This window comes from Daldinia loculata (assembly GCF_022478755.1).
Source record: "Daldinia loculata strain CBS 113971 unplaced genomic scaffold F4817scaffold_102, whole genome shotgun sequence".
NCBI classification, from domain to species: Eukaryota; Fungi; Ascomycota; class Sordariomycetes; order Xylariales; family Hypoxylaceae; genus Daldinia; species Daldinia loculata.
In genome coordinates this window covers 1-14,582 of record NW_026054956.1, presented here as the reverse complement: position 1 = coordinate 14,582, position 14,582 = coordinate 1, and the positions used below count along the sequence as shown (strand labels likewise).

General features: G+C 41.5%; 5 protein-coding genes and 1 non-coding gene across 6 annotated transcripts; 2 read left to right on the top strand and 4 right to left on the bottom strand.

Annotated features, from left to right (window-relative positions):
• Positions 1-2,035: 2,035 nt before the first annotated feature.
• Positions 2,036-4,023, bottom strand: F4817DRAFT_362549 (glycoside hydrolase family 5 protein; the record flags this gene model as incomplete). Its single annotated transcript, XM_049306539.1, has 6 exons — positions 2,036-2,168; positions 2,229-2,973; positions 3,004-3,041; positions 3,162-3,516; positions 3,566-3,697; positions 3,756-4,023. 6 exons carry the CDS (start codon positions 4,021-4,023, stop codon positions 2,036-2,038), a joined length of 1,671 nt encoding a protein of 556 aa, XP_049153810.1.
• Positions 4,024-4,872: 849 nt separating this feature from the next.
• Positions 4,873-4,955, bottom strand: F4817DRAFT_t154. Its single transcript has one exon. It is a non-coding gene; the product is annotated as a tRNA-Cys (tRNA).
• Positions 4,956-5,791: 836 nt separating this feature from the next.
• On the top strand, positions 5,792-7,596 carry F4817DRAFT_353948 (uncharacterized protein). Its single transcript, XM_049305448.1, has 5 exons — positions 5,792-6,076; positions 6,199-6,681; positions 6,732-6,904; positions 6,954-7,345; positions 7,397-7,596. Exons 2-5 carry the CDS (start codon positions 6,271-6,273, stop codon positions 7,426-7,428), a joined length of 1,008 nt encoding a protein of 335 aa, XP_049153809.1. The 5' UTR covers positions 5,792-6,076; positions 6,199-6,270; the 3' UTR covers positions 7,429-7,596.
• A 143-nt stretch (positions 7,597-7,739) lies between these two features.
• Positions 7,740-10,887, bottom strand: F4817DRAFT_353947 (P-loop containing nucleoside triphosphate hydrolase protein). Its single transcript, XM_049305447.1, has 3 exons — positions 10,459-10,887; positions 8,791-10,403; positions 7,740-8,636 (listed from the first exon to the last, which is right to left on the bottom strand). The coding sequence occupies exons 1-3, from the start codon at positions 10,670-10,672 to the stop codon at positions 8,013-8,015; spliced, it is 2,451 nt and encodes an 816-aa protein (XP_049153808.1). The 5' UTR covers positions 10,673-10,887; the 3' UTR covers positions 7,740-8,012.
• Positions 10,888-11,289: 402 nt separating this feature from the next.
• Positions 11,290-12,799, bottom strand: F4817DRAFT_362546 (putative carboxypeptidase S1; the record flags this gene model as incomplete). The annotated part of the gene is made up of 4 exons (XM_049306538.1): positions 11,290-11,591; positions 11,639-12,289; positions 12,335-12,486; positions 12,546-12,799. 4 exons carry the CDS (start codon positions 12,797-12,799, stop codon positions 11,290-11,292), a joined length of 1,359 nt encoding a protein of 452 aa, XP_049153807.1.
• Positions 12,800-13,348: 549 nt separating this feature from the next.
• F4817DRAFT_321174 (uncharacterized protein) lies at positions 13,349-14,448 on the top strand (the record flags this gene model as incomplete). Its single annotated transcript, XM_049301262.1, has 6 exons — positions 13,349-13,367; positions 13,437-13,507; positions 13,610-13,685; positions 13,785-13,916; positions 13,973-14,071; positions 14,126-14,448. 6 exons carry the CDS (start codon positions 13,349-13,351, stop codon positions 14,446-14,448), a joined length of 720 nt encoding a protein of 239 aa, XP_049153806.1.
• Between the last annotated feature and the right edge of the window lie 134 nt (positions 14,449-14,582).

Below are 14,582 nucleotides of genomic sequence, written 5' to 3'. Positions count from 1 at the left end.
TTTTTAAAATATTAAATAAAAACTATTTATTATTAAAACTTATTTAACTTTTTTTTTAGTTTTTTTATTTAAATTTATTTATAATATTAATTTATATTAAAAAAATATTTGATAATTTTTATTTAAATATAACTTTATTTATAAATTTAAATAATAATTAAATAAAAATTAAAAAGTTAATTAATATTATAAATAAATAAAAATTTATAAAAATAATAAAAATAATATATATTTTTTAAAATAATATGCATTAAATTAATATATTACCGGAAAATAAAAGTTATAAGTTTAATAAAACTATTAATTAAAGTAAAACAATAACGTTTTAATAAAAAATTAACAAAATATAATTAATAATATAAATAATTTTTAAATATAAAAAATAACGTTATAATTATTATATAATAATTACATTTTATATATATTATATAAAATAAAATAAAACGATTTATTTAACAAGTTAATCAAAATAATTAAAACAAATAAAATAATATATTATTTTTTAATATAAATTTTAAAAAAATTATTATTAATATAATATTTTTTACTGCGTTAAACGGAATTTAATATTAATAAAATATTAAAATTAAAATTATTGTAAATAATTATTATATTAATTATTTAAAAAATAAAAGTTTTAATGTTAATAAATATATACGTATAATAAAACAATAAATAAAGTAATTAAAATAATAATAATGTTATAATTAATATATTAATGATGTTTAAAAAAAGGAAACTATTTACGAGGCCATGTTAAAAACATGGTTTATTTATATATATATATGATTTTTTTTAATTATCGTATAATTATAATTTAAAAATTAAATTAAAAATTAAATATAAAACGATAAAAATATAAAAGGTAAAAAAGTTTAATTTTAAACGGAAATTAATAAAACGCGTATAATAAATATTAATAATATTAAAAAATTAAATTTATTAAATTATTTTAAAACTATTATTATAATAATATAAATAATAATTATAATAAAAAAATGGTTTAATATATTGTTAAAATATTAATATAAATTTTAAATAATACGTATAAATTTATTTATTAAATTTTTTTTTATTATATACCGTAATAATTACCATTTAATTTATATTTAAAATAAATTATTACCCGTATATATAACTTTTAATAATACTAGTAAAATTAAAAATATAATATATTATTACGGTTATAATATACGTTATAATGTTATTTAACGGTTTATTAAATAACATTATAATTTAATATTTAAATTAAAACTTTTATTTTTTTATATATATAAATAAAGTTTTATTATAATGATTTAATATTTTAAGTTTTTTTAAAACATCATTTTTTAATAATAATATTTTTTAATTTTAACTTTATAATAATTTATTATTATATTAATATAATATATTTTTTAAATTTTATAAACTTTATTAAATATTTTTAATAATATTTTTAAATTATATAAAACTTTATTTTATTATATTTTATTTTATAAAAATAAAAGTTATTTAATTAAATATATATATTTATAAAAGTAATATTAAATTAATTAATTAACTTTATTTAATTGCGTTTTATTTATTTCATGTATATTAATCGTGTTTTTTATCCCGTAAAAATAAAAGCTTTTTAATTAAATACATTTATTTATTATTTAATTATTTTAATTAATTTTTTATAATTTATTATTTAATTATTTAAATTTATTTTTTATAATTTTAAATTAAATATTAAATAATAATTAAAAATAAATTTATTTAAATGATTTTTTTTATAAGAAACGTTTATAATTTTAATATATATATATATTAATATATTAATTTAATTAATTTAATTATTAAAAAAGTTATTAATATAAAATTAATATATATCGGTTATATTTTAAAAAAGTTATAAAATAAAATAAAATAATTTTATTTTATTAAAAGTTTTAATTACCAATTATTTACACTTAATTTATAAAATAATTTATTTGAAAAAGCTGTTATGGTAATTTAAATTTAACATCACTTTAATCATTTATATAACCCCGTAAAAGTGCTTTTTATTTTATATTATTAATGTGTAATTGATCGCGTTACTTTCGATTCTAAGATAAAACTCAAAAGTAAAAGTCGTGGACACTTTGCTTGTCATAACTTGTGAAATTACCGCTTTTTTCAACACCACATGCGGACCATCTCTGTCTCAATGGCTGTTGTAAGTCTAGGAATCATTGGCTCTGTAGCTATTTTACAGTTACATAGGTTGAAATGCTCTTACCCCTCTAGCCTGTTGAAAAGGACCTAAATATTGCGTCCAGTCATCGAAGAGGTAAATGCCGTCGTCTCGTAACATCTTCACGGCTGCTAACTTGTATAGTCCTTTCCAAGTAATAGGAATTCGAAGATCGGATCCTGACACGGCGCGTGAGGCGGTCGATTCTAATGTAGTCACGTCCCATTGGACAATCTCGACAGTCACCTCTGCACCGGCGGAGAAGGATACAGTGAGATTTGCCTTGCTTCCTGGATCGGTTGTCGGGGACAGATACTTCGATAAGAATGCTTTCCTTACGGTAACAGCGTCGTCCACTACCCAGTAGTCTCTCGAAGCCCTGCGGCCTTTCCCATCTGACGTCTGGATGAATTTGATCTTGTTTCCATTCAATATGAATTTTACGGTCTGGTCCGTAACGTCGTCTCCTACTTTATGAAATATATAAGCGGAACTAGACTGTTCTTTAGCAGACCCGTCAGTTGTTGAATCCGATAAGCTGTTCGAAACCCCTTGTACGGCGTTGTTGATAATATCGATGAGATAAGGGTCACGCCAAGTATGGGTGGCACGATCCAAAGCGCCGTTGCCGTTATCCCAGAGGATAACGGATGTGTTGTACTTTCGAGCTGTTCGTACTGCAAAGTCATTATACTTCCTTCTCGCAGCGGGTTCTAAAAACGTGTTGGCCTCAAACTCGCCAATAACTAGAGGCACGTTGGTGAAGTTTCCTCGGATGTTTGCGAAGTCAGCTTAAAGACTCTCCTTGTCTGCGTCGGATCCCCATGTGGTTTTGCCCCTACAGAAACAGGTTAGTGTTATAGGTCAGGACTACTCCTCCCTCTCACCCACCAAGCTTGGAATATGAAATCATCTAAAGTAATGATTAGTTTTAGTGCTACAGTCTCGGGACCTTTACTTACATGGACTATAATAGTGATATTGGATAGCCCAGGGATTGGAATATCCAGTCGGAGCCTTGAACCAGTTTGAAGTTTTAATGCTATCCATACTACCTCCAACCAGCGTGACAACACGTTGTGCATTAAATCCTCCGGAGTCTGCAAGGGCCTTTAGAAACAGCTCGTTGATCCTATTGATTTTAGACCCATCTTCAGCAGAATTCGCCGGGGGCTCGTTGATCAGTTCAAAAACCAGTCTAGAAGATCTACATCCAAGTGTCTCCCCGATTTGGAGCCAGGCACTATATATCTTCTCCTCGATCATTGTAACATTAGCTTCGGATGCTGTTACATCAGCCCATTCCCAAGAATCTAGTCCGATGTAAGCCATTGAGAATATATTCCATGTCGCTATACATACCGTGGTGAATATTCGTGATTACGTATAAGTCTCTGTCCAAAGCCATGTCCACTACCTCGGAGACTCGCTTAAGCCACGCTGGGTCAATCGTCCAGTCGGGGGATTTCCCCGTGAAATGGTCCGCATATGTCACTAATAGTCCGTTTAGTCGCATTTATACTGCCATTGTACATGGTTATAGGGCTCTAACCTGGGATTCTCACGCTCTTGAAGCCGGCGGCTTTGGCGTCGTCAAAAGTTGACGCGACCACAGGTGGATTGTTCCAGCTACCCTCATTCGGGACTGCGTCCATCGTATTCCCGAGGTTCCAGCCTGGATTCATGGCGGATATAAAGTCAATAGCAGAAATTGGCTGAAAATCTCCTTCACATGAAACGATAGCATTAGACTCTCCGGGGCTGCGTTGAGCGGCAGCCCGGCCCAGGAGTGTCCATCTGATAACAACGGCGCCCTTCATGATACAGATTATATAGCTGATGTAGGTAACACGAGGCTAACTGATTTTTTAGATATATAAACCGGAAGGAAACGTCAGACTTGAGAATAATTCGAATTATAAGTAAATTATACCCCGATACGGGTTTACTTGGTCTATCAAGGTATGTAACCGGATTGTACGGTTCCGCAGTCTGTTTAAGCACTTCTCCGGAAGTGGAGAGCTAGCGTTTCATAGGAGAACCCGACCCTATTCATTTGTTAAAATGAACGTTTCCATATTTGTACCTATATGCGCGTGTGAATAATATAGTAATATTGAACCGACGGCTACTGCTACTTCGTAAGGGCTCATGTGTACCATGTAAAAGTAATCATCACGCGGGTAACCCATTTTATTTTGGTATAGTTAAAGTATAATCGAATTAGTATCAAATGTATCCAATACCCTATTACTTAGATACCAGGGAGATGAACACACAAGGCAGAAGACTCGTCTGGTATACCTAAGGAATAGTAGAAGCAACATTTTAGATAATCAATCAACTTAGTTTGCCCTCAGTAACAAAAGGAAATAGCGCCGGAAGATATTAGCGTTGTTCATCGAATGTTGCGCTCCCCCAGGGCGTTGCGCATTAATTGAAAAATACTACCATGCACTTCCATACATCGTGCGGCTTAAAGGAACACTTTTGACTAGTTAATTGATATAATAAGTTTATTAAACCCGATTAAATAATTCGTAACATTTATGATTTATTATCCGATAGGTTTGTAAACGTATGAGAAAAAAAAGGGGGAAATTTTTTTTTAGGGTGTAAAAAAAATAGAAGACAACTCCAAAGGAAAAAAAATTAGAAATTACTTTCCAAGGACCGAACGCGGATCGAACGCGTGACCTTAGGATGATTGCTGTAACTGCAATCCCACGCTCTACCACTGAGCTACCGGTCCACCTAATTGATGGAGATTTGCCCCATTATTTTAGCTTATATATTTAGCCACACCATAAGATAGTCGTTTTGGTGGGTCTCTCTAGTTAAGTCTTGATTTTTAGGCCCACGCAAAATTTTAAAATAGTACAGAAGGAATCTAGTTAAAGAGAATAATGTATAGTTACGTGGAATCCCTTTAAAGAACTTGTGCTAGTCGTCAAACTCACCCTATCGTATTCAACTGTAGCGACTGCTTTTATCAATTTCCCAAAGGCCTTGACTATCAAGGCGATATAGTATTATACGAGATGGCTTTGGCAGCATTTGGCCGTAGTGGTCACTCATAGGTAGGCATTTTCGAGTATTTCAGCATTTGGTGCCTTAGGCCGCTTCCCGGAGGTCTTTCATATTAAGCCAAAGAGAAGCAGCCCTATGTGAAACCTTTCCATATTAGTGGCAACTTATTTGTCATTCATTCAATAACGTTGCTTATAGCAATATTATCTGGCGGTCATACTATCACTGAATGTTGTCCTCGTTGAAGTGACAAGTCCTATCATCAAGTCTCGTTAGTAGCGATATGAAGTACCGTAATGGTGCGTGTCTTTTTTGATATGTTAATACTTTCCATTCGTCTATACTATACCTATCATCCCCTTTCCTTTAAGTTCCCTATTTCGCTTTTCACTATTTCAAATACTCTTCTCGCTTATGACTGGGTTAACCGGTACAGGGTGCATCTTGGACCCCTAGCTTTATCTTGCTTACCAATGTTTATGTCCTCGCCTCACAAATATCAATGTGCGTCTTCCTCCTGTAATTCGTCGAGTAATTTATAAACTGTCTGAGATGCAGCGTGATGTAAAGCAATTTAAGCTTTGGCGGCAGCTGTGCTCGCCTACGTGCAGAGGGAGTGATAGGCGTTATGTGAGGACTTTTGCCGGTGACGAAGAATCCACTTGGTATATTTGCCGGGCTGGGAAATAATCTTACTTGCCACTTATTCCATGTGCAAATTAGATACCCATGTCACCGGCAAAATAATTATAGTAATGCGGATGAGATCTGGTTCCCCCATGGGGACGATCTGTACCACTTTGCCTCCATTCCAGTGTAGGCTTTCAACTACCGCGACATGTAGTATGTATAGGAATATATTAGTTCTGGTTAGGTTGGGCGGGCAGAGAGATAAGTGGCCACGCATGAGATTTCACTGCTCTCTGAGTGTAGAACCGCACTTATAAGAGCTAACCGGTCACCAGGCTTTGAGACCTGCTTCGTTTGGTTCGCCTTCTCCTGCACGCCTCTGTTGCCAAGACAAATCCGCCGCCGAGATGAAGTCGTTCACCATCGCACTCGCGCTCGCTGCGCCAGTCCAGGCTGGTCTGCGCTTTGGATGCTCATCGTTGACCACCCAGCGTCTTGACCCTGTCGTCGAGCCTGGCAACAACCCTTCGGCCCATGTTCACCACATCGTAGGCGGAAACGCCTTCAACGCCACGATGACTGGTGATGTTGGCGCGAGGGCCACCTGCACCACCTGCGAGATGTCCGAGGACTTCTCAAACTACTGGACTGCTGTGTTATACTTCAAGCACCCGACCAATGGCAGCTATCACCGAGTTCCGGTGACTAACAATGCTGCTCTGGCAGCCGGTACTAAGGGTGGCATGACTGTCTACTACACACCATACGATTTCACCACCGACAACTTGAGGAACCAGCCCATCACGGCTTTCAAGCCGGTAAGTCTCCTGGATGTTATGTTACGGCTTAGGATTTTGATGCTTTGTAGGGTTTCCGCATGACGGTTGGCAGCCCGACAACCGACACCCTCGATCAGGCTAAGGGCCACATTGGTCTGCGATACAACTGCCTGCAGACCACCCTCAACAGAGGTCCGGAGATGGTGGACTTCCCCGATAGGCCCTGCCCGGGCGGTATCTTCGCTGTTCACCACTTCCCAGCGTTAGTAACTCACTACCCTTAAACAGGAGCTTATAATAACAATGATCAGATGCTGGGATGGCAAGAACCTTGACAGCCCCGACCACCAGTCACACATGTACAACACCATCACGTCTGACGGCTTCACGAATGCTCCAGCGTGTCCGGCATCACACCCTATCCGGATGCCACAAGTAACTTACGAGACCGTCTGGGACACCACCAAGTTCAACAGCTTGTGGCCTTCGGGAACCCCCAACCCATTCGTGTGGAGTTTCGAAGGAAGCAGTGGATATGGCACTCACGCTGACTACATGTTCGGCTGGAAAGGCGACTCGTTGCAGCGCGCCATGAACAAGTCCGAATGCTTCTACGATGGCTGCGGTTCCATCACGAAGCAAACCATGGCGGTGGCTAACCAGTGCACCGTCCCTGACATGGTCGGCGAGGAAACCGACGGATGTAAGTTTTGAATCATCCTAGGAAAAATGCTTAGACACTGACTTGTTATAGGGCTTGACCACCTTCCGGGTATGAAGATGTAAGAGGGGTATACCAGTAAATATTTCATAGTGGAAGCGGTGACGACTCTCCGCGATTCGAAGTAGAAGCTCGTTCGTTTCGTCTTATAAATCCATTGGGTCATGGTCAGTTTTGGTAAAGAGAGCCCATAGTTATTTTAGAAATGGCGCTTCGCGTCATATCACTTGCAACACTCTTTCGAGACGTGATGCTAGCTACGGCACTTATGTGAATGCTATAACGCTGGCTACTTGTTGAGACACGCGTAGAGCTAATACTCTGAGCGTCTTGAGCAGGATACCGCAATTTGTGTAGATATGCGTGACAGGTGAGATGTAAGAAGAATCCTTGCTGTTGGAATATATTATCTGGTGAGCTTGTTCTACTAACTACGGGTAGGTTCAAGACTTAATGAATGAAGAGGATTCTGGCTCTCAAGTTTCAAGCTATGAAAATCATAAGTCATTCTAGTTTGATATGGGATTTCCGCCAACCCCGAAACTAATAACAGAAACATAACCAAGTTAGGGCCTCGTGTTAAATCATCATAAAGTGTTTACGGATCGGCGGCTAAGAGAAAAACAGATAAGATGCCATCAATTAGTCGTCAATGGACAGCGGAGCCTTTTCCGCCATGCTCAAGTTCCTCTTCCTCGTCATCGTTCTCGACGTCGTCATCGCGCTTTTTCTTCTGTTGGCGCAGGAAGTTCTTAAAGCCGCGGCTCATCTTGACTACAGCTCTCAGGTGCTTGTCAGTGACCGTGACTCTATCCTTGTCGTTCTCAAGTGCCTCGGTCTCCGCAAGCGCGACAGCAGTCTGAAGGGCATTGCGAATCTCGCGGCCATTCCAGCGCAGGCTCTGCACGTCATTGCTTTCATAGGCGTACTCGCGCGTCGCTACGCTGATATGTACTTTACCATCGCTATCGCGTTCGAGTCGCTCGAAGCTATTGAGCCAGATCTTCTCTCGGTCAGCGTCCGTTAGCGGCTTGTAATGCAAGGCTACGTGGATGCGTGACGTGAAGGCTGAATCAAAGGTTTGTACTCGGTTTGTCGTTAGGAATAATACTCCTCGGTGATATTCAAGTGCCCGTAGGAAGACTGAGACTAGCTTGTTCCTCGATATGTCCAATGCGTGTCGGGCCTCGAGGTACACATCGGCCTCATCGATCAATACTACGGCACCGTAGCGTTCACCTAGTTTCAGGAAATAGTCGAGGCTCCTCTCTACCTAATCCACGATCTAGGGTTAGTAGATATTTAAATGACGACGGATTTCTTTTTTGCTCGAAGTGTATATAGAAGGAAATATATAAACCACTGCCTTGAGTAACTTGCGGGCATGACACCCTTTTGTATGGGAATAGGGAACGTTGAATACTAACATTATAAGAGTCGATGTTAAGGTCACCGCTCGTGAGCGACAGCAGAGGACGACAGGTGAGCTCTGCAACACATTCGGCAGTACATGTCTTACCTACGCCTGGAGGTCCGTGGAGGAGGAAGATCCGGCCTTCACCCTTGTTCTTGACGAAGTCGTTTGGCCATGGACTGACCTGACCATGGGTACTGGCAAACCTACCAATGAGTGACCGAACCGTAAGCTTTACCTCGTCATCTAACACGAGGTGCTTGAAGGCTTCCTTGTCAAACTCGACATATTCGAGATTCTCAACGTTGAAGTAACCCCAACGTCGATCCCGGAGTATGAATCCGGAGACAATTTTACTCAAGACTATATAGTAGAGGTTTATTTCTGGTGGCGGGTCGCTGGCTGGGTCGAGATCTTGGAATGTAGCAAATGGGCTCAAAACATCCTTTGGACTTGCTTTAGTACAAGCACTACAGGTGCACTTGGGGGCGAAATAAGGTAGTTGGTCTTTGCGCGGCGGCGGGCGACTATGTGGGGGAATACGTGCTCGTGGCTGGCGGTTCTTTCTTTCAGGATGATCAAAGGAGTAGTGTGAGAAACCGACATTGTCAACAATAACACGACCTTCCAAGTAGCCTGTAGCGCTTAGATAATCTCGGTCAAAGTCAGGCTCCTTCTCGACCAGAAGCCCGTTATAGAACATATGATTTGGTCCCTTTGAAAGTTCCCAGACTCTCTTCCCGAGTAGAACTTGCTTGGCCATAGCTTCCTCGGGAGTGGCATTGCCATTTTCACCCTGAAAGAAACGGGCGGGAATGACGGGAAGGTTTTTGATAACCTCTTCTCCATTGAAGGGGTCGATATCAAACGAGTGCATGGTACGGCAGAACCTTTCCGAAGTATATGTAATATTCCAGCACTGGACAGTATATGGAGTGCTACCTTCGTTGACGGATGGGCCACGGGCGATACTGGAAATAATGAACGGAGTCCACTGGCGGTCGTATTTGGCATAAACGATATCGCCAGGTTTCAATATAAGCCAGAGGTTGTCGAAGGTGGCCAAAGGTACTTTGCTATTGTGTCTCTTCTCTTCTTCATGGATCTGGGTTCCCAAAGTTTTCTCAAGAAAATCAAGGAGTACATCGATGTGCTTAGCAGTTGTAAGGACATATTCATCATCATGGGTCTCTGGTTGGTTGATCTTATAACGAGCAAGCGCTACTTGGTGATGGGCGAGCATGTGGTATGGTGCATTGATAGTAACAGTATCTCCGAGGAGGGACGTATCGGGATAATACTCCACCACAGCCCTCAGAGCATTGATTAGATGGATCGAATTGATGACCATAGACGTATTTTCGACCTTGACAATATTCACCCCTGTATTTTCGTCATGCTCCCGTCCGCGAGCGTGGCGATGGGAATACTCATTGTCCATGTCAAAGTCGAAGCCAGGATCGCACTGGTGACGATGCGGATAAGGGATATGGTCAAATTGCGGCCTATCCTTCTTTAAGGAGGCCGTGACCTTAGTTACGATCTCGAGGATAGGCTTTCTTGTCGAAGCTCCCCCTTCGTCAATGCCATCCAGCTCGATGTCGATAGGCTCTCGGCTACGACGCACTGCCGATTTCATTAGCAAAGATTAGTTATAAGCTCTAACAATGAGACGACTTACAATTAACGAGCTTCCCACTAAATGCCTTGTACTGGAGCACATAACAGATATCTGGGACCTCATCCTCAGTAATCTCTGTGGCTGCGCCACCATCGACGACTGATTTTGCAACGAGGGCTCTGAGTTTCTCAATATTTTTATCCTCACCTAGTCCAAAGACTTTACCAGAGGGGCTAATCTCTTCGAAACTAGCAACAGAGCTGTTGTCGTCCATCTAATGAATGTCTCTTGGGTGAATGGGTTTGAGATATTAGAAAGATAGAATGTGAAAGGGAACGAGCAATGCGTTGGCGGGAGGCTAACTAATTTATAACTTCCAACGCACTACAGCCTTACCTAGGTACTTACCTAGGTATCTATGTAGGCTACGGGTATTCCGTGATAAGTAGCTCGTTGCAAGGCAGTAGTGCTGACCAGTCTGCCTAACTATGCAGGCTGTGCCAATAGCAGAATAGCTTCGTTAAACGAGTGAGACTGCGGCTAAGTCGTGAGACTCCAACATGCAGCCTTACGTTAGTCCGTCCAATAAGACGCTGCGATGACACCATATCATGTAGACAACCAGCGGGGTTTTTAGCCAAGACCTAGAACATTCCGCGGAAGTCCTTGAGTGAGACGTAGGTCAGTAGCCGTAGGCTACAGCCAACATGATGGTATTGAATATCAAGTGTTGAATACGTATACACTAGTTCTTCACGGTACTCCTCCCCGAAAGAAAATTCAGATACTCAGAACCCTATGTAGGAATTATACCGCTTGTCTTCATACTCTGTTCAAATATCTATAGTGAAGCTTCCGGTTCTACACTCAAGTTAGCATTTTCTACTATTGTCAGTCGGGCCTAGTTAATTTAAACGTACGATAGAACGGCACATGATGCCCTGCTTCAAAAATACGCATAAAGGTTAAATTATCGAGAGATTTGAATACTCCTTTTTGCGTACCGTTGAGAGTGTATGGTGTCATGTCCTGGTTCGTGAACGTCTTCTTTCCGGGCCATTCAATTAAATCTACCACTCTTAGAGTCCCGAGCCAATTAGAGACGTAGTCGGCATCACCTGTCCAAACCACCACCCTGACACTTGCTTGCACGACAGCCGAGAGTTGGGTCATGAATGAACGTGCATCTACCACTCTTATTAGTACCTCGCGTAGTATATGTGAACATGGATAGTTATACCGTCACCTGAATAGATGAAACCTGCGGCCCCGGCGGGCTCCGAATAATTTACTTTTGCCCCAAGAGCTTCTTGTACGTCGAGTCTTTGTAAGTATGCAACATGTGTCGAAGGGGCTCGTAATGATGGGTCGCGAATGTCGCCGAGATAGAATCCAGGATGGTCTTTGTTTAGAACGCCAAGTATTGGATATTCGATCTCATCCATACATGACTTCCATGCGGCAAAACAAGTATCAGTCGTACCGACATCTGCACATCGATCAAACGCAGGCTTGCATTTTGTGTCGTACCGCGTTAGAAGCTCTTTATAGAAGGTCTCGTTAATGAGCTGTCTATACGAATTGTTGTACAAGTACTCGATGTTAGCCTTTTCTTGAATAGTAGCGTCGAACCACCCATTGCTGACACCCAGGGCTACTAAGCGGATCTCTTCGGCATGAAGATCGCCTCGAGAAATTGCGGCGTTCTGGTCCAAGATATAGCTCGCGAACTCGGGTCCATAATGACCACCGTACGACTCGGTGAAGATACCAAAGTCGCGATTTTCATATTCGGGAAAACTGTCGTAAAAGGCTTGAAGCAGATTCCAGACTAGAGGAGCAGCCGCTTTAGTCGAATTGACAGTGGCGTTGCCATACGAGAACCCGACACCTATTGGCTAGTCGACATAGAGCATGTTGGCGTAGCTATTGAAACTGTACGGGTTTAAAGACGGTGATGTTTCGTTATTGACAAAATGACAAGGCACATTCTGAGTGAAAAACCCATATTCGGATGCGTCCCCCGGTCCACCCTCGAAATATGCTACAAGTGGTGCCTGTCGAGGATTCTCGCGAGCTTCGAAGAACCTTTAAGGATGTGTCAACTTCATTCCCTCAACGCTGAGGCCCGTATCATGTTAACCTACCAGAACCACATGTTCATGCCCTCACCCACCGAGAGATACCCAGAGTACTGGTTAACACCCGGGGTTGTTTCGCAGATGCCCGAGTTCTTGACAAATGATAATCTGGACTTCGTGGCGCTGTGCTCAAAAACGTTGTACTTGACCCCATCCTGCTCCTCAAGGTATCGCTTGTTGGCAGTGCTTGGCGAAATTGGGCTGGCGATTGTTGACGCAGCCAGAAACGTCCCGACAGCCAGTTCAAGTATCCACCACATCGCGAAAGATAGGGCATTTACCCATCGTGAATCCTCTTAGATAGATAGGAACAGCTCCCTAGTATCTACGGCTTTAAGACTTCGGCAAACGGTACGAACTGATCCCCGATGTGGGTCTTGGCGTTCGGAGCCGAACTTCTTGATACCGTTAGTCTCGTTCGGGGCTCAGCAGAACAGCATCTCTTTTCCACGTTCCACGTCCCGGCTCTCTCGTTTCTCACATTTATTTAAGTATCGTCCTATTTGTCCCCTTGGAATAGATTAGAGCCGGGGTTGTGTCTAGAAGAGAGTCCCGTGATGGAGACATTGAAGAGTTGCGACTCGTGCAAGGCGCGAAAAGTGCGATGTAATGGTAAGCCTACTACACGTATAAATCAATAACCACTTCTGTGACATCGGCAACTTGAGGCTCAAGTCAATTCACAGGGTACCCTGGCCCTTGTAATCACTGCGTTGTAAGTAGTTCAGCCATGATGTCTTTGGAGCGCTAGTCTTTGCTAATGCCCCGCGAAGCGCCGAAAGGCGCAGTGCCATTTCAGTCGTAGGAAAATGCCCCAAAGACGAAATGGTAAGTAGAATACTATTACATACTATAAAAGACTACTTGGGATTATATGGTTTACTAAGGTTAAAATAGTAAATATCGTCCTCACATCTCCTGCGTCACCAAAAACCCAGCGTCCGAGTGCGGCTCAAGTCGCTGAAAACGTAAAGTCTTACCCCAATATAGCGACCCTTTATAGAATCGGGATTGACCTATACTAAAGACTCGGCGACCTTTGCCCGAGTTGTACGTTGATCGTATATTAGCCACAGCCGGAACGGCTAGAGCTCTCGGAAACGAAAAACCATTCGCAGTTAAAGTACACCCTTCTTGACCCCTATTGTATATACTGCTCTACTAAATGCACCAGGGGATCGGACTAGTCAGCACGTTGTGGCCACCCCTACTAAGTTGATAAGTTGCTAATAGTGCTCGATCCAGTTGGAAACGCTAGCTTGACATTCTTTTCTGACAATCGATTGTCATACTTATCTTCCCGCTTGAGGAATGATAAAGTAAACCGGCTAATCCAGAGAATATCTTCTGTGATTGCTTCTCGACTGCAGCATCACGGTAAGTATAAGTAGCCACCCAAACAACTCAATAGAGAAGCTAATTTGCATTTATAGCAAATGTAGCGACTCCGGGTTCTATGTGTAGTATAAGGGGGGATCAGAAAGATGCTCTCGCACTTCCTGATACTGCTGAGGCAAATGCCCACATCAAATGTTATTTTCCTTAATCTCTAGTTCGCTGACGCAGTCTGTCTAACTCAACAATAGTATACTTTGAGCGGATCCATCCCATCTACCCCTTCCTCGATCAAAAAGATTTCGAAGCTATGGCTCATGCCCCTTATTTCGCTGACCGTCTAGCGCATAGTAAAGCGCTATACGCTCTATATAACGCGGTCGTCGCCCTGGGATGCCAGGCTGGGAGTGGAGGAAAATTCGAACCGGGTAAGGGGAGGGCCTGGCAGTATATGACAAGGGCACTTGCCGTCCTGCCAGACCTCTTTTCGCTGCCAGATTCTCTAGATGTTCTCCAGGCGATGACTGCCTTGACTATATATTCTCTCAGGTGTGTGACTCGGCTCGGCTCCTAGCATTAGTGATACAGATGTGTCGCCATTAGGAAACAGCGCGGGGGGGGGGGGGGGGGGGGGGGGGGGGGGGGGGGGGGGGGGGGGGGGGGGGGGGGGGGGGGGGGGGGGGTGGGGGGGGGGGGGGGGGGGGGGGC